Source organism: Emiliania huxleyi (genome assembly GCF_000372725.1).
Source record: "Emiliania huxleyi CCMP1516 chromosome Unknown EMIHUscaffold_158, whole genome shotgun sequence".
Taxonomy (NCBI): Eukaryota; Haptophyta; order Isochrysidales; family Noelaerhabdaceae; genus Emiliania; species Emiliania huxleyi.
Window position 1 is genome coordinate 197,083 of NW_005201004.1, and position 17,712 is coordinate 214,794.

At 65.9% G+C, this 17,712-nt stretch overlaps 4 protein-coding genes across 4 annotated transcripts in view; 2 read left to right on the top strand and 2 right to left on the bottom strand.

Moving 5' to 3' along the window:
* The window catches only part of EMIHUDRAFT_364000 (polyketide synthase), a gene marked incomplete at its 3' end in the record, with an annotated part of 29,971 nt that extends 21,166 nt beyond the window's left edge, over nt 1-8,805 (top strand). Inside the window, exon 3 of the mRNA XM_005785797.1 lies at nt 8,789-8,805. Within this exon, the coding sequence (XP_005785854.1) occupies nt 8,789-8,805 (17 nt within the window). The remainder of the gene's footprint in view (nt 1-8,788) is intronic.
* A 1,745-nt stretch (nt 8,806-10,550) lies between these two features.
* EMIHUDRAFT_111846 (hypothetical protein) lies at nt 10,551-11,908 on the top strand (the record flags this gene model as incomplete). Its single annotated transcript, XM_005785798.1, has 3 exons — nt 10,551-11,199; nt 11,231-11,406; nt 11,441-11,908. The coding sequence occupies 3 exons, from the start codon at nt 10,551-10,553 to the stop codon at nt 11,906-11,908; spliced, it is 1,293 nt and encodes a 430-aa protein (XP_005785855.1).
* Nucleotides 11,909-12,237: 329 nt separating this feature from the next.
* EMIHUDRAFT_229792 (hypothetical protein) lies at nt 12,238-12,748 on the bottom strand (the record flags this gene model as incomplete). Its single annotated transcript, XM_005785799.1, has 2 exons — nt 12,238-12,271; nt 12,339-12,748. 2 exons carry the CDS (start codon nt 12,746-12,748, stop codon nt 12,238-12,240), a joined length of 444 nt encoding a protein of 147 aa, XP_005785856.1.
* Nucleotides 12,749-16,073: 3,325 nt separating this feature from the next.
* EMIHUDRAFT_71748 (hypothetical protein) lies at nt 16,074-16,526 on the bottom strand (the record flags this gene model as incomplete). Its single annotated transcript, XM_005785800.1, has 1 exon — nt 16,074-16,526. A coding segment is annotated over one exon (453 nt), but the record flags the coding sequence as incomplete, so codon positions are not given.
* Between the last annotated feature and the right edge of the window lie 1,186 nt (nt 16,527-17,712).

Genomic DNA, 17,712 nt, shown 5'->3' on the forward strand with positions numbered 1-17,712 from the left:
CGCTGCCTCTGGAAGGCACCGAGAGGGACAAAATGGCGCAAATGTCAAATCAAGGTTTTGTAACGCGGGCTGTGTGTGCCACAGTGAAATGGCACTAGCCAGTGTCGCACGTCGCTCCTTTGACGCCGACGTGACTCACCCGTGCAGATCACATCATGACACGGTCTCGACGCACTCGGTACGACGCCTGCGACCCGTCTCGGGTCAGGTGGCACGACGCTCATCGCGCCTACCAGCGCTGCCGTACAGGTTGCCACGACGAGGTCGAGCACGCTTCTATACGCTCGCCCAGCCTTCCTTTCCATCCCATTAGACAGCCTGGGAACGGTGGCGGTCAGAGGCAAAGCCTACGAGGGGTGGTGAAACCACGGAGACGTTTTGCGTTTGAGTACACGCGATCTCGTTCCCTTTCTCTCCTTCTCGACCTCTCTCAAAATCCATCCAGATGCAGATCCACACAAACGGGCCACAAACGCCTGGAGTAACACCGGCACGCACATCGCTGCTGCGCTCCCCGCCTCGCTCGAAGCGGGGTGCGCAACGCGTGAGCGCCAGGTCCCCTTCTCCTTCCGGCCCAGGGGCAAGGCCGGCGCGAGAGGCCGCGGCGGCGCCGTCCACGCCGCACTCCCCGAGCTGTCAGAGCCGCACCGCCGAGGGGGAAGAGGGCCGCGGGCTCCCCGCCGGCGGCGACGCGCCACCCCCCCTCAGCCGTGCCCGTGAATCTTGATCTTGTCCGCCGGGTGCAGCTCGTTGTCGACCAGGAACTTATTGACGTTGGCGCGCTGGTCGCCCTGCAGCTGGAGGACCTCGCCCATGTTCTTGCCCTCGGCGTCGGCGTCAACAACGGTCCCGTTGCAGCAGTGCTGCTTCTTGATGACCTTGAGGATCCGCTTGAGATCCAGGTCCTGGTTGAGCCCCTGCACAGTCGTGATGCACTTGCGTCCTGCACGCGCAGGTGGCCGAGCGGCTTAGGCCGCACGGCACCCCGAGCCGGGGGCGTGGACGGGCGCGGACGCGCGGCTCGCCGTTGCGCTGCTGGACGCGGATGTGCACGATCTCTGCCTTGGCCCTGGCATCCTGCTCCTCCGCCGCGGCGGCCTTGTCCGCGTCCTCCTCGTCGAGAGCTGCAATCGGGTCTGCACGCGCGGGCGGCAGAGACGGCATGAGTTTCCTGCGGCCCTCGGCCGGCGCGGAAGGGTCCGGGCGGGCGTGGAGAGGCCGGGGAGCAGAGCTCGCGCACCTTTGAAGCCACTCAGCGCATCAAGATCCATGCGAGGGAACGAGAACCCTGTTTTCGGAGAGGGTTCTCGCTCACATATCCAGTGGCGGCGCCCAGGCCCACGCGCTGTGTGTGTGCTGCGCGCGCAGCAGCCGGTGCGACGCGCGCGCGACGACAGGCTCCGTTGTGCAGTGTGTGTGTGTGGATCAGGGACTGGCGCTTTGCAGAGCGCTCGCGACCAGGCAGGGCTGGCGTGGGAGGGCGCGCGAGTCGGTCCCGCTGATTTGCGGGTGACCGGCACACTCGGCGCTGCCGCTGCCGCTGCGGCTGTGTGGCTGGGTCATGTGGGTGCCGCGAGGCGGCGCGCGGCGGGGGGTGCGAGATCCGCAGGCGCGGGAGGAGAGAGAGACCGCGGTCCGCGCCTCTGTAAACGCTGCGAGCGGATCTAGTGGCCTGGGAAAAGAAATCGCGCGGGTCGGCCGACTTCTTTCCCTTGCCTAGCCCTGAGACCTCCCCGCGCAAAGGAGTGGTGACCGACCCGCGCACAGCGGGCCGGAAGGCCGACGCGCGCGTTTTCTTTCTACTTTCATCTCTGTGAGGAGCTCGCCCGCTCACTGATCAGGCCAGCCGCGCAAAGGAGTGGCGAGTAAGGCACGGCTGGCACTCCCGAGGTCTCTTGGGGCAGAGCCCCGGCGAGGCCTCGGGAGAACTACCCAATGGGTCCCTCGGAGGGGTACCCTGGGTGGGCGGGGCCTCTACTCGCCAGGCTGCAAGCGGATCTAGTGGCCTGGGAAAAGAATTTTACGAGGGGTGCAAGTCAACATGGGTGCGAAACAACGACAAGACCAAGGCACGGGCAGAGGAACGAGAGAAGAATATAGGGTGGATAAAGCGCCTGTTCACGGCATGGAGGGTGAGCCACGCCGAACGTACTGAACGTAGAGCCGAGCGGAAGGAAGAGGGGGAAGACGACTCCGAGGAGGACGAACCAGTGGAAATCCCGTTGTCAGCCGTCACGATGCACCCGAAGGGGACCCCAGCGCCGGCATCATCAGTGAAGGCACAAGTGTTCGAAGTACGAAGAGAGAAGTGGACCTGAGCAACGATATGACTTGGAGGCAAATGATCGCAGTGGGCGTCAGAAGACTCGTCCTTGCTCGAGGAGAGCTCGATAGACTCGAGGGGCCAGGATATGCAGCGAGGAGGACGGAGCTGCGCCGAAAGGCGCAAGAAGCAGCGAGAACGAGGGACCGGCAGGCGGCGGCGGCGTCGCAGAACGAGGCAGAGGAGAGCGACGCGACAGAGGAGGAAGTGACAAGGGAGAGAACGACGAGAGTGGGACGACCGCGAGGTGGCATGAAGGTTGCAGCGAGAATCGGCGAGAGACTGCGAAGAGAGATAGGAAGAGGCGGACGCCCAAGGGTGGGCGACGGCTAGCGCACCACACCCCTCTCCTTAAAATCCCTGTGTGGTGGCGGCGACCGGCGTGCCGTCCTCCCATCCCTCCCTTGGGTTTTCCGTTTTCTTTCTTTCTTTAAACAAGTCAACTCTGTCTCACAGCAGGCCGTTTTCTTTCTTTCTTTCTTTTAGCAGACAGGCTCGACACTGGTGCGAACTGGCGCGTGCTAGCACTATCACAGGCACACTGGGAAAAGAAATCGCGCGACCCGCCTAGGCATGCTGCCCGAAAAAGAGAAATTAGTCACGCTCGGCTGGCGCAAGGAGAAGGCCTACTGCTCAAAAGACAAAACTGTGGGAGAGAAGGTCTACATATTATGACTGCACCCATGGGCATGGCCCTGGTGCATGAGGGCTGCGGGACGAGACATATCACGGTCGGTGGCGCCGATAATGTTGAAGACCGACGACCGCGCAGCCGTCTAGTCGACGGCCACACACACCAAAGAAAGAAAGAAAGAAAACACACAACCCAAGGGAGGGATGGGAGAACGGCACGCCGCCACCACACAGGGATTTTAAGGAGAGGAGTGTGGTGCGCTAGCCGTCGCCCACCCTGGGGAGTCTGCCTCTTCGTATCTCTTTTCGCAGTCTCTCGCCGCTTCTCGCTGCAACCTTCATGCCACCTCGCGGCCGTCCCACTCTCGTCGGTCTCTCCCTTGTCACTTCCTCCTCTGTCGCGTCGTTCTCTTCTGCCTCGTCCTGCGACACCACCGGTTTCCGGGTTCTCGCAGCCAACTTTCTTCATCTGTAGGAGCTCGCCGCTCTCACTGATCAGGCCAGCCGCTGGGGGCCCGCCTTGTTTCTCTGATCTCGCTTCTCTCAAGATGGGCGTACGGACGCTCAGCGAAGCGCTCCAGCTGAGCGACGAGTGCCGCGTCATCACCACGGGCTCAGCGCCCTTCAACATTGTCCACACCAACAAGGGTGCGCGAGCACCAGCCACGCAGAGCTCGGCGCACACATCGCACAGGGCGAGAGGAACGCCGCCACGCTTGTGCGCAGAGAGGGGCGAAAGTCAGGCCGCCAGGATGCTTCTGCTGCGCGCCGCCGCCTCTCCCCGCTGCCGCCGGCTCCGACGCTGGCTCTTCCCCCTCTGACCCGAACGCGCCTCCCTCTGGCAGCCTGGAGCAAGCTGACTGGCTTCAAGTTCACCGAGGTGGCCAATCGGAGCAATTCCTTCCTGCAGGGCCCGCACACCGAGGCCAAGCTCGTCGAGCGGATGCGTGCCGCGAGTGAGAAGGGCGAGACCACTAGGGTTCGCGTCGTCAACTACGATCGCTACGGCACGCCCTTTTACAACTCGATTGAGATCTTCCCGCTGCGCGACATGGCCGGCAAGCTGACGCACTACTGCGGCGTGCTGCACGGGGAGGACATACCGGATGGCGTGGTGCCGCCGATCGACAGGCACGCCGCCTGCGCCCGCGCCGCCGCTCGTGCCGAGCCGGCAGGCGGGCCACGGGCCACGCGACTATAGCCCGCCTCCTTCCTCGCCCGCGCAGGAAGCCGGAGGAGCTGTTTGGCTCGACCTCGGGCTCGTCGACCGACCCGGACGAGGAGGAGGAGACCGCCGCCGCCGCCTCGGGGTGGCCGGCCGCCGCTGCTGGCCGCGGCGCGGGGCGGGTGAAGCGGCTGCGGAGAGGCGGGCACGTGACGCTGCAAGAGGCGCTCGACAACACGGAGGACGCGGTTGTGATGACGCAGCCGCACCCGCCGTACGCGATCACGCACGTGAACGCGCCGTGGTGCGCGCGCGTGGCCCGCGTAGGGGAGGGGCGATTGGGGGCTGCGGGGGGGGAGGGGTGGGGGGGGGGGGGGGGGAAGGGTTACCGAAGTTACCGAAGAGGCGGCGGCTGCCACTGGTGGCGGTGGAGGTGGTGGCGCCTCGACGCGACGCCCCGCCCCCGCCCCTTCCCCCCCGTCGGGCAGGTGCGAGATGTGCGGCTACACCCTCGAGGAGGTCGAGGGGCTCTCGAGCTCGATTCTGCAGGGCGCAGAGACGGACGAGGCGCGACCGCGGGGCGGCGCTCTTGGGAAGGGCGTTGGGGCGGCGAGGGTGAGGTGCGGCCGCCGCCGCCCCGTAGGCGCTCCTCTCCGAGCTGATGGCGAGCGTGCGGCGCGGCGAGAGCTCATCCGCCACGCTGGTCAACTACAAGAAGGGCGGCGCGCGCTTCCTCAACCAGGCGCACGCGTCCGGCCGAGAGTAGACGCCGGGAGGACGCCAACAGAGCTTCCCCGACCGCGTGCGCTTGCAGCCCGGTCTACAGCCACGCCCATGACCCGTCCGGGACCTGGTCCCCTCCCCAGGTGCACATACAGCCCGTCTTCAACCAGAACGACGAGGTCGACCAGTTCATGGCGATGCTGCACGAGGTGGATGAGAAGGAGCGGCCGCCGCACGCCGCCCCAGCAGTAGCCAAGAAGGCGGGGCGGCGAGGGGAGCGAGCCTGAGGCGAGGGGGGAGGGGGGCGGGGTAGTCTTTTAGGCACGTAGCAGTCGGACAGAGGTAGCCTGTCCCGTGTCGGACGGCAGTCGTGGGGAGCCGGGATTGGTAGGGCCATGCCTCGCCCATGGCATGCTGTTACATGCTGCGTGCGGCTCTCGCCGTCCGTGCATGGATGTGTGTGCATCGTTCTGCATGTGGCGCGGTGGCGCGGTGGATGGAACGCGAATTTCGTCTGGACGGGGGACCCGTGTGGGAGAGCTGACGCATGTCTGGACGGGCCAGCGATGCGTGGAACATAGCCCTGGCTTTTGGGGACTGTACTCTATGTCCTATGTGTACACGCTCCGTCACCCTTTGCTGCGTCCACAAAAGCTCCTGGCCGTCATACGACAGAGCGGACAGGGTGGTGAGTGGTGTCACGCCACACGGCACGACACGCGCGCCTCGCCCCTCGCACACCCCGCTCCCCGCTCCCCCCGGTCCCCGCCTGGCGCGCTGCCGCTCGTCGGTCGTCGCTCAGCGGCGCACCCGCACGAATGCGGCATGGAAGTCCCGCACGGCCACGGGGCGCACGGGGCGCGGACGTTCTCCCGCGCGCCACGCCGCCCCGGGCCCAGGTGCCCCGGGCCGCTCTCTCCGGTGCACATACTCTACGGCTTAACTCTATTCTCTATCCACACACACACCCGGGGTCGCTTCGCTCGAAAGAGGAAGAGTGCGGACAGCCGGGTGAGAACGGCCCGCAAGGCGCAAGAGAGACTCTACATCACGCGCAGACAGAACGCAATACCCGCGCGCCGCCTTAGTTACAGCGAGACAGGCCCAGCCCTGCACGCGGCCCCGCGGCCCCGTCGGAGAGACTCGGCTCGGAGGGGCGACAAGACGGTGCCCTCCCGTGTAGGGCCCGTTTCCTGGCCGGTGGAGCACAGGTGGGGCAGGGTCGTCCCTCGCCCTCACCCCTCGACCATGAAGGAGGTGGACTGCACGCCAACCTTGACCTTTGGCCCTCGCAGGCGCGGGTTCTCCTCCTCCTCGGGCTGCACCTCGGCCGCCCCCGCCTCGAGGAGCAGCCTCGCAACCTCGTCGTGGCCCGCCGTATGCGCCCAGAGCAGCGGCCGCGTTGACGACTCGTCCTGCGGGTCCGCCTCGGCGCCTGAAGCGACAGCACCGCGCCGCCTGAGCGAGGCCCGCCTCCACTCTAGCCTCTACGACCGCAGCGTCATCTGGCCGCCAGCGCTCTCGGCTCTAACTCGGCTCTGCCTAGGCCCAATCTCAGCTACATCTCGGCCACGTCTCGGCCGTGTCTAGATCACGAGATCTCGGCTGATCTCGGCTAGGTCTCGGCTCGGGCGCCGGCGTCCAGCAGCGCCTCCACCACCCACGCGTGCCCCTCCCGCGCCGCAAAGTGGAGCGGCGTGCTCCCGTCCTACCGAGATCTAGCCGAGATCTAGCCGAGATCTAGCCGAGATCTAGCCGAGATCTAGCCGAGATCTAGCCGAGATCTAGCCGAGATCTAGCCGAGATCTAGCCGAGATCTAGCCGAGATCTAGCCGAGGTGGAAGTGGCGCGGAGTGCGCCCGTCCTGCGCTCGCGCGTCCGCCGACGCGTTCGCCGCCAGCAGGTACTGCACCACCACCGAGTGTCCCATCTCCGCCTGCGGGACGTGTCGTGGACGTGTCAGGGAGCACCGCCGCCGAGCCCAGCCATGCCTCGGCTGCATCTCGGCTGCATCTCGGCTGCATCTCGGCTGCATCTCGGCTGCATCTCGGCTGCATCTCGGCTGCATCTCGGCTATGTCTCTACCGCGTGGTGCAGCGGCGCGAGCCCGCCCGCCGCCGCGGCGCTCACCGGCGCCCCGTACCTGACTCGTCCACGGCACGTCCATCACACGTCTCGCGTGCGGGGATGGGCCCACCGGCGCGCCGCGCCGCAGCAGTAGCTCCGCGACGGCGGCGTGGCCCTTTCGTGCCGCAACGTGCAGCGGCGTCGAGCCGTCCGAGGCGCGCGCGTCGATCGTCGCGTTGTGCTCGAGCAGCAAGTCGACGAGGTCCTTGTGCCCGCCTTCCACGGCCGCGTGCAGGGGCGTGAGGCCCATCCCCGACGGGTGGTTGGCGTTCGGGTCGGCGCCTAACAGCAGAGCTCGTGCAAGGCTCACGGCGGGCTGCGGAGCGGCGCGGGTCGGCGTTCTGTCGGCGCCGCTCGCGAGCAGCCGTGCGACAACCTCCAGCTGGTTGTTTGCGGCGGCGAATTGCAGGCCGGCGGCCTGTGCACTCGCAGCGGACCCGTCACCGGCGGGAGAGACGGAGGGCGTGTGACGGAGGGCGTGTGACGGAGGGCATAACCTGCGAGGCGATGCGGCTATCCGCCAGCTTGGAGCCACCGGTCTTCTGCGCCACGTACTGCGAGGCGAGCTGCTGCCGAACCTGCGCGCGGAAGCTCTCCGTCAACGACTTGGTCGCCTGCTCAATCTGCCGCAGCTCATACTCGTCCAGCACGCCATCCCCGTTGAGGTCGCCCGCGAGCGGCTCGCCCGCCGCCCCGTGCGGATCGACATAAGCCTGCTGCTGAGCCGAGGCGGCCACGACTAGCAAGGCGGTGCGAAGCAGCATGTCGGTGTGGCTGCGGCGCGACCCGATTCAGCACTCGGAAATAACAATGCACAGGCTGACCGTTACGCAAAAAAGCGCGACTTGCGACTTGCACTCTTTCGTGCCACTCTCTCGCCGGTGCGCGGGGCATGGCCTCCCGCGCGGCTCGCGCTCACTCGGCCTGCCTCCGCCTCGCGGCTGGCTGAGCACGCCATGGCGCATGGGTCCGCCGGGTGTGGCGCTGCTCGCTCACTGCGCTGCTGCACAAAGCTGCGAGAAGCAGAGGGGCCTCCTGAGCTTGAGCATTGCGCAGCGCGGCTGCTGGTGCTCGAGGGCGGCCGTGCGGTGGCGTGAGGGCCTGATTGGTGGTGACCTCGTGCTGCATCAGCGTGCGCAGCATGGCTCCCTCACCCGGTGCTGAGACACGCTGGTGGGCGACTGGCGCCAGCTTCTCAATGCTGTCCTTGGCGTTGTGCAGCATGTCGCAATACTCCTGTTGCGCTGACCGACGCGCGGGGTGCGTCGTGCCGCGAGTGGAGCGAGAGGCTCGCGAGGCGCGCGGCTGTCGGTCAACCCTGCGGCGCATGCGCGCCGCCAAGGCTGCTCGACAGGCGACTAGCATTGTGGCGACGCGGTCGCCGTTACTCCAACTTTGCTTTGCCGATCAAAAGCGCCCGTCCTTTGCTTTTTAGCCGAGCCCGGAAGCCCACAGCGCAGGAGCCCGGCAGCAGCGCCGACGGCGGCCCCGCACCGCGTCGGCGGCGGTCTGAGCGAGGCAGCCTGCACTCCACAACCTCCTTGGCACTCCCCCGACGAGCGGCGCGCTATGCGGGCCCGCTGCGGGCGACGCGGGCGGCGAGCCGACGTGCGTGTCGCAGTCGTAGGCAGCGCTGTGGCGAAGCGAGGCGGTCGGCGCAGGCCCCCGGAGGCGGTCGCAGCGAGAGAAGCGAGGCAGAAGATGCTGTTGAAAGGGTGGGGAGCAGCCTGCCGTCGAGCGGCGCGCCGCGCGAGCCCGCTGCCGGCGACCCGACCGGAGAGCTCGTAGGCATGGTACTCTGAGCGCGCCATCGCGCCCGATACGGCCCGCCCTGGCCCTGCGGACCTTCCCAGAGAGCTTGGCGAGGCTGTGCAGAATGCCGAGAGCATTCTGAGCAGGCTGCCGTCGAGCGACGAGCCATGCTGGCTCGTCGCGGGCCGCGAGCTCGACAAGACCCGCGCAGAGCGTCGCCGAGCCTGGCGTGCCCGCCCGCACGCCCGCGGTCGCAGGCATGGAAGCCGAGCTTCCTGGCGTCTCTAGCCAGCGCTCATATGCCAAAAGACACCTCGCAGCGCGCGAGACGTGACCGAACAACTCTAACACTCACACGTAATTTGGGGCCTGGAGCCCTGTTTACGCGCGCGCGAGACGTGCAGACAGGGTTGTCAGGTGAGAGCGAATGGCGCGGTTCACGCCTCGCACAACACGGTACTCCTTGTTGTCGGGGAAGTCTTGGCTCTGCAGGTGGAGACGCTTGAGGCACTCGATCGAGACGCTGTCGCAGATGGAGAGATCGTAGTCTGCGGCGGGCGTAGTGTTGAGATTGATCGTGTCGGCCACCCCCGAGGGGGAGTTCCAAGCGAGCGAGACGCCGGTGGCGTTGCGGAGGGCGGCAACAGCAGCAGCAGAGGACGCAGCGGCGCCCGGGACGGCGGGCGCCCACGCGAGCCGCCGGGTGCGAGTGGCAGCCGAGACGCCACGGTTGTCAGCGTGGGTCAGGTTGGCGCCCGGTGTGCCCGGCGCCGCGTGCTGCAGTGCCTTGGCGATGGCGTCGGTGCACTCGGCCTTCGGCGTGATCTTCTCCTTGTGGGCTTTGTGCAGCGGGTCGTTGCGAGACGAGAGGTGGTTGAAGAACATGCTCGTCCCGTTGCCACCCGAGCCATCCGGAAGTTTGTTGGGGATGAGGCAGCAAATCTGGGCGCAGCACTCGCACTTGGTGAGCCCACTGGAGGCGAGGTCCACGGGCGTGTAGTTGTGCGTCTTGAAGTGCGTGCAGAGCGACTTGGCTGTCTTGAAGTCTCGGGCGCAGATGGAGCAAGAGAAGGTTTGGCGAGGTGGGTTGGTGTTGGAGCTGCTGGCGGCTTGCGATCCCCCCGCCTGCTCCGCCACGTTCCCCTCCTCGCTCTCTCCTCCGACGTCCTCGTCGGACGGTTCTTCGTCGTCGTCGTGGCCACTGTAAGGCGGCGGGGGCTTGCTTCCATCGCGGCGCTTGAGGCGCTGGGAGATGGGCCCCTCGTCGATGTCGACGTCGCCCTCCGAGGTGGACTCATCCGTCGTGGTGTCGACATGCTCTGGAGGCGCAGGAAGGGCGTCTAGGAAGGCCGCACCGGCGTCTGCCGGATCGGCGTCGGCGCCGTCGTCCGCCGGGGCGATGGCGGGTTCGTGGTCGTCGCCCGTGCCCTGCTCGCCGTCGTCGGACGCCTGTCCTTGCGGTGGCGGCGGTGGCGATGGCGGCGGCGAGATCGAGCCACCTGGATCCGGTCCGGACTCGGGCGGCGGCGGCGGTGGTGGCGAGTCTGCGGCGTTGAGCTCTAGTACTTCGCGCTCTCGTGACCGAAGCTGCTGCATGCACGCCTCGGCGCCGCGAGAGCAGCCGGTCGACGTCGGCACCAAGCGCGCGGCCGCCGGGCGCCTCCGAACCGACAGGGGCGCCGCGGCAGTAGAGAGCACTCCACCGACATACCGTTTTTATGGCGGGTCAGTACCATATGTCCGCAATTTTTCCCGCCTCAAAATTCTTGCTCCCATCTTGCGCCCATCTCTTGCGCCCATCTCCTCGCCCCTCACCCCACCCTGCGAATGGCCACGCCCGACATCCGCACCGAGTGGGGCACCCAGCGGCGCCTCGCCGAGACCATGCGCCACGTGGACGACTCCGACATCGACGAGCTCATCGACCGCTTCACCCGACTCGGCGGCGGGCCTCGCTTCTTTGCCAAGTTCCACCCGCAGGCGTCGTGGCTGTGGCGGCAGTATCACGGGACGGTGCTGCAGCACACGTGGAAGCCCGCCTGCCTCGCGATGGTCCTCGCCTTTGCGACGGTCCACTACATGGAGTCTGACGGGCGCGACTGGCCAAAGTTTGGAGTGCCTCATGAGAAGGCGGTGGCGCAGCTGCTCGGCCTGGAGCGGGCGTGGAGCTACGTGCTCACGTTCGCGACCTTCATCAACTCCTTCTTCCTCTCCCAGTCGTACGGTTTCTGGCTCGCAAACAAGGGCAACACCCGCAAGGTGCAGGGCCGGCTCAACGACCTGTCCTGCCTGCTCGCCACGCACGCAGAGCGGGACGAGCAGGGCCGCTTCACCGAGCGGGCGCGCGCGCTGCTCGACGAGATGGCTCGCTGGGTGCGCCTCTTCCACATCCTCTTCTGGGCGGGCCAGGTCCGGCCAGCGCGCGCCGACGAAGGCGCCTCGCACTCTCGGCGCTGCGCCGCGCCGCCCGCAGCACGTCCACGACACGTCCGGGGACACGCCCCAAGGCGCCTCCCTCTCGGTGCTGCGCACGGACCGCGGCCTCTCGCGGCTGTGCGAGCGGGAGCACCTGACGCGCGACGAGTACGAGCTGCTCGTCGGCGAGTCGTACCGCGTCTCGGAGACGCAGCGCCACTCGGCCCTCTCCATCTCGCTGCTGTCGCCCGTTGGTGAGGCGTCCCTGGTGGCCGCCGACCCGTCCTCCGCCTCTTTTGCAGGTCGTGCTCGAGTGGATCTGCGCGCGCTTCGTCCAGGCGCGGCAGGGCGCGCTGCTGCAGGGCGGCGCCGGCATGGAGACGGTCTTCCTCGACAAGGCCCTCGCCCTCCGCGCCGTCTGCGCCTCGATCGGCGACGACGCCGCCGCGCGCATGCCTCTCGCGTACGTGCACCTGGTCCAGATCCTGGTCGACTGCCTCGTCGCGCTCGCCCCCCTCGCGCTGTATGCAAAGGTCGGCGTCTTCACCATCCCGCTGGTCGGCCTGCTCTGCGTCTTCTTCCGCGGCTTCCTCGCCCTCTCAAAGTCGTTCCTCGACCCGTTTGGCAACGAGGACTCGCTCTCCGAGAACCTGTCGGTGCACTGCCTCGTCTGCGAGGTCAACGCGGGCTCCGTCCGCTGGGCGAGCGGCATCGAGGAGCTGCCTCGCTGCGGCTACTCCCTCGCCGCGGGCAGGGGGGCGCGGCGGTGAAGCAGCCGAGGGAGAGGGGGAAGGGACGGGGCGCGAGGGCGTGCCCGCGAGTAGCCGGGACCACCACGCGGCAACCGGCCGTGTGGAGAGCTGGGGGCCCGCCGCCGCCGGCGCGCTGCAGCAAGGAACAGCCTCACCACGCGCCCGGCCCGACGCGTTGATAAATAAATAAATAAAACGGACACCTCTACAAGGAGATGGGATAAAAAGGAACAGGTCCCCGCCCTGCGGTCTTTGTGCAGGGTTCTTTGTGGGTGTGGTCGGCGACTAGCCGGGGTCGTCCTCCCGATGGGGGGGACTAGCACTAGCCGTCTTTTAGAACACATAAATTATCCCACGATGCCACGGACCGTCGATGCTATCCTGCGCAGTAGAGATCATTTAGGCTAAAAAACACAGAAAAATACTCTACACTCACAAGCCCCAACACAGAACAATGAGTGCCCCCTCGGAGAAGATCGAGCCGAGGGAAGCGGCGATCTGGTCGGGCTCGGGGTCTTCGTGCAAGACGCTGCCGACAGGGCAAAAGGAACCCGACAAGCACGACGGTGGCGGCGAGCAGAACCTCGACCAGGGTGGCGCCCGGCACGAGGGTGGCGGCAAGCACGACGGGTAACTGGCCTTGGCCGAAGCGCCAGAAGTTGCGTCACCGGTCAGTGGTGTAGCCAGCGTGATTGGCAGTTTCGCGGCGAGGCGGCGCCTGCCGGAGGGCATTGCGCGGGCGGCCACCTCGTAGGTGGCCTCATTCAGGGTGATGATACTACCCACCTGGAGACCGACGACGTAGCAATTGACGACAATCACGGTGTCGCCGGCGCTGGCGGACTGCGTCAGCTCCATCCCTGTCGGTGTCCCTGCTGAGCACTCCCATGTGTCGGACGGCGGTAGTGGCGGAGGCGAAGGGGAGATCGAAGGCGGCGCTGGAGACGGCGGAAGAGGCGGGGGGGAAAGGGGGGAAGGCGGGGGTGGCACCATGGAGTAGCACGTGTACTCCTGCGCGTGAGCTGAGGCTCCTGCCGCTGTTTGACCCGAGCTGGTGAGGTAGCGCACACAGCGCGGAAGGCCCGCATCCCTGCAGCCGTCATGGTCATTAGCAGGGCTAGCGGACCACGCAATGGCTGCGCAAGCCGCGTCGCCTTCGCTCGTCGCGAGAGTAAAGCTGAGTCGGCAGAGCGCCGTGCAATCGGATAAGGACCGGCAGTCGGTGGTGAAACCGCCGTCAAAGGTGTTAACCTCGCTTCCCTCCACCTCGCGACAGTAGCCTGTGCCAACGATGAATGGCGGCGCAAAGGGTGGTGAGAGCGGGGAAGGCGGTGGCAGCGGCGGCGGAGGAGGGGGCGAGGGCGGCGAGAGGGGCGGCGAGGGCGGCGAGGGCGGCGAGGGCGGCGAGAGGGGCGGCGAGGGCGGCGAGAGGGGCGCCCCCACCCAGTCGACGGTATTCCCGCTGGCAACGCGCTGCACGCTGGGCAGCCATCACAGACCTGCCAGCCACACACCACCGCCCACGGCTGCGGACTCTGTGCGCAAGACGGCAGGCAGGTATCGGGCCTAGGGTCCATGAAAGAGAGGCATCTGACTGTGAGACGATCGAGTGATGAGGCAGGCACACTATTGGGGTTGTGGGGCCCACTGGCGGTACCAAGCACACATCTAGCATCTGGTTGTGGTACCGGCAAATTGAAGCAGTGTCGTCCCCCCTCTCCTCGACGGTCACCGTCTTCTATGCGCACTTATTGAACAGTATGCGCACTTATAGAACAGACGTGCACGTATTGAACAGACGCGCACGTTTACATACACACACGAGACACGTAACGTGCGTGCGGGCGGCGGGGTTTGGCGCCCGGCACGCCGCCGTCGAGGTGACAGCACGTATTGAACAGTACGTGCGACATGCACGTACGTAACGTGTGCGGACGGCGGGGTTAGGCGCCCGGCGCGTCGCCGTCGAGGCGACAGCACATGGTGGGGGGCGAATGCGCGGGGTGCGGCAGCCTGGCGTGTGGGTCGTTTGCGTCAACGCGTACGTATGTCGATGGCGTAGGCTTCGCCTCGCCCTGCTATTCGCTTTCGTCGCGATGCCTGTCGCTCACAAGTACGGCTTGACATCGATGACGGTCCAGTTTTGACCGCCGAGCGAGACCTTCTCCACGTTGCCCGTCGGCAGCAGGAACGTGAGTGGCGGGAATAGGTACTCCTGCTCCGCAGGAAAGGCGGAGAGGAAGGAAATGTCGGGGCCGCGCGAGATGAACGAGTCGGTGAGGATGCGCAGCAACACCGAGTCCTTGCTGGCTGAGTAGCGCATTGCCACGCTGAGGGAGGATGTGGTCGACATGGGCGCCAGCTCGGTCCCTCCGATCTCGAGGAAGCGCTTCGGAGTTGTGACGTTCTTCATGCCGCGGTAGAGCTCAAGTGCCTGCTCCTTGTCGCCAGCCGACTTGCTAGTGCGCGCGTCCACCGCTCGCAACTTGCCGAGCGCGTCGCGTATGAGCGACACTGTCACGGGCATCGGGTGCGGCATCTTGTTCGCGAAGCGCTCGAGGTCGCGCAACGGCGCGTTGATCGACACGAAGGCGGCGGTCGTGTAGAGGCGGAGCGCCACCACGTGCGCCTTGGTCAGATTGCACTGGCGCGCGTGTGGGTGCGCGACAAAGTCGTCGATCGCCATCGGCCGCTGCCCTCCATTTCTGTCGTCGGCTTGGCGGGAGGGCAGGAGCTCTCCCTTGGCGTCGCAGTCCCGCTTTAGCCCGTCTTGGAAGGTCATGAAGCCGCACCCGCAAGATTCGTGCAGAACGTAGTTGAGGCACTCGATGTCGGCCGCTGAGCCGTGGGACGTTACCTCACGCACGATGGACTCGACCCCTGCGGCCAAGCCGGCCGCAACGTGTGCCTCCGATACACGCAAATAGTGGCAGATGCCCAAAGCCGCCGCCGCAGGCTGGCCGAGAACGAGTTCGCGTAGTGAGGCATACGCGAACTTGGTCTCTCCGTCAGGATGTGGAGGAGGGGGTGCCCACGCTTGCTTCATCCGCCTCGCAAGGCGGTCTCCATGGGCTCTACGTGTCGACCGCTCTGTGGCGCGGCGCACCTCGCGGCGAACGCATCGTCGAGCCAGCAGGGCTGCGACCGCAGTCACAAACAACACACTTCCGGCGATGACCGCAGCGACGATTTGGGCCGTGCCCACGGCCCCTCCGTCGCCCAATGCCTGTCTATTGGAAGCGTCTATAGACAGTGACGACGGCGGCGACGGTGGCGGCGATGGCGGCGATGGCGACGGTGGCGACGGTGGCGACGAGGGCGACGAGGGCAGTAGCGGCGTCGACGGTGGAGATGGTGGCGGCGAGGGCGGCGGTATCGGGAGTGGCGGAGGTGGGGAGGGCGGCGGCGTCGACGGCGGGGGCGGAGGCGCCTGGGGCATGTCCGAAGGGATCTTGGGCGGGAAGAGTGGCGCTGGCGGCGGCGGCGGCGGCGGCGGCGGCAGCGGCGGCGGCAGATCCGGAAGCAGGTTGCAGCACCTCATTCGGTAGGCGATTGTGACATTAGAAACTCGGTCCAAGACGAACATTTGGAGTGCTTCTTCAGGCCCGCATGCCACGTCGTGCTGACTGAGGACGTGATAGTTGAAGATGCCGTCGCCTTCAGTCCCATCCTCCCTCGAATCTGTGCTCGCATCCCTACAGCCTCCCAAGTCACCTGCGGAGGGCTTGGAGCAACTGAAGTCATAGTACATTTTGCGTACGCCAGGGTCGTCATCTGGAGCGTCATCCAAGCGCAGCTGGAAGCGAGAAATCACCGACCCGGAGGCGCACTCCACCACCAGACGTGTCAGGCGGACATACACTTTGCCGTATCTGACGGATTCCGTTCTGCTCGTTTCGTATTGCGCAGGTGTGGTGTCTGTCATACCTCCGATTGTTGTTGGCGTGGCGCATCTGTACTTGTACTGCATCAGAAGAGGCTCCGTCCCGTACACGAAGAGCTGGAACTGCTGCAACGCGTAGCTGTTGGCGCAGGCGACGCAATGTCGGTCGAGGTAGTGAAAGTCTCGCTGAGGCCATCCCGAATCTTGTTTGGCTGTTTCGGCGTAATTTATAGAGATCGATGGCGGCGGCGAGGGTGGCGGTGAGGGCGGAGAATCGCATCTCTCCAGGCCATCCATCGTGCAGCACTGCATCTCAATATCGTTCATCGCGCCTTGATCATCCTCGAGTCGCATTCGGAAGCCGCAGATCGCACTTCCAGGCGGGCAAGAGACTTGATCCGACCAATCACCGCTGCCAGCATCCGTGTCGGGAGAAGTCGTGGACCCGCAGTACATCCGCACAGCATTGGCGGCAGTGTCGTTGTTGTTCTTGATGGCAAAGCCGTCAAAGGCAACCCGGCCAGGGCAATAGGTCCATTTCCCCCAGTCACCATAAAAGCCGTCGTGCGACCAAATAATCTCGCCATCGGTGCACTTCATCTTCACAGCATTCAGACCCGACCCCGGGCCCCAGTTGCCGCCGGGATCAAACCTCTGCTGCATCTCAACAGCAAACTCGCCAGCAGCGCACAAGCCCCACACTCGCCAGCTTCCCTTCGTGTGTTCACCCTTTGGCGTCGCCTTCAAGTTCATAGGGATGAAGCAGCCTTCTGGCAGTGGCTGAGGCACGGCAGCCAGCAGCAAAGCGACTACCATCGTGCCACGCGGCGACTGGACGAGGAGTCGTCGGAGGACACAAAGGACAAAAAAAGAAAAATATGGGCGGAGAAGAATTCTTAAGATACAAGCCTCTCTCACAGCACACTGGCACGACAAGGGCGCGGACTGGCGCGGACTGGCACACACACCGGCTCACCGGCGGAGAAGAAAACGTGCGACTTACCAAACAGGTTCTCGAGGTTCTCGAGGTGGATATCCTTTGGCCGCGTTGGGTAGCGCTACCAAACAGGACTCTTGGTTCAGTGGGCGTCAGAAGAGTCGTCCTTGCGTGAGGAGAGCTCGATAAACTCGAGGGGCCAAAATATGCGCCGCGAGGAGGGCAGAGCTGCGCCGAGCAGCGAGAGAGCAAGGGAGCGGCAGGCGGCGGCGCCGTCGCAGGACGAGGCAGAGGAGAGCGACGCGACAGAGGAAGAAGCGACAAGAGAGAGAACGACGAGAGTGGGACGACCGCGGGGTGGCATGAAGGTCGCAGCGTCGCCCCCACCGTTCTCCACCTCCACCCCTCACCCTCCCCCCCGCCCTACCGAACCACCCACCGCCCACCCACGCCAACTTCCGCCCTCCCGCCGCCCCCTCCCCCCTTTCTGCCCCTCCGCCTTCACCATCCCCCATCTGTGCATTCCACTCCGTTCGCTCCCTCCCGCTTGGCGCCCATCCCGCCCTCCGCCCTCGCCCCCCGCCCCTGTCCTGGCTGGCCTGGGTGGCATCTCCTCATCATCACGCGCCAGGCGGGAGGGAAGTGGACGGGGCCTGAGCCGACCTAGCCCTAAACGGAATGGGGCGCCCAACACGTGCCCGGATTACTGTGCCTTCCCCGGGTGCAGCCTTTCGGTTCGTGAAGGGTCGGTGCGTGTCGTGACCCCCTGGAACACCCGTACCCCCGCACCATCTCCGTCGCTTGGTTCCATAACCTCTGCCACCACCGGGAGGCGGCCAGGGCTTCATAGACTCGGTCGAGAGACCCCAGATTGGCATCCATGCCTCTCTGGACAGGGTGGCAAAACAAAACAAACAGGGCTCCAGGCCCCAAATTACGTGTGAGTGTTAGAGTTGTTTGGTATTGCTAAAAATCTCTCTCTCTCAGGGTGGCCCGCCACAA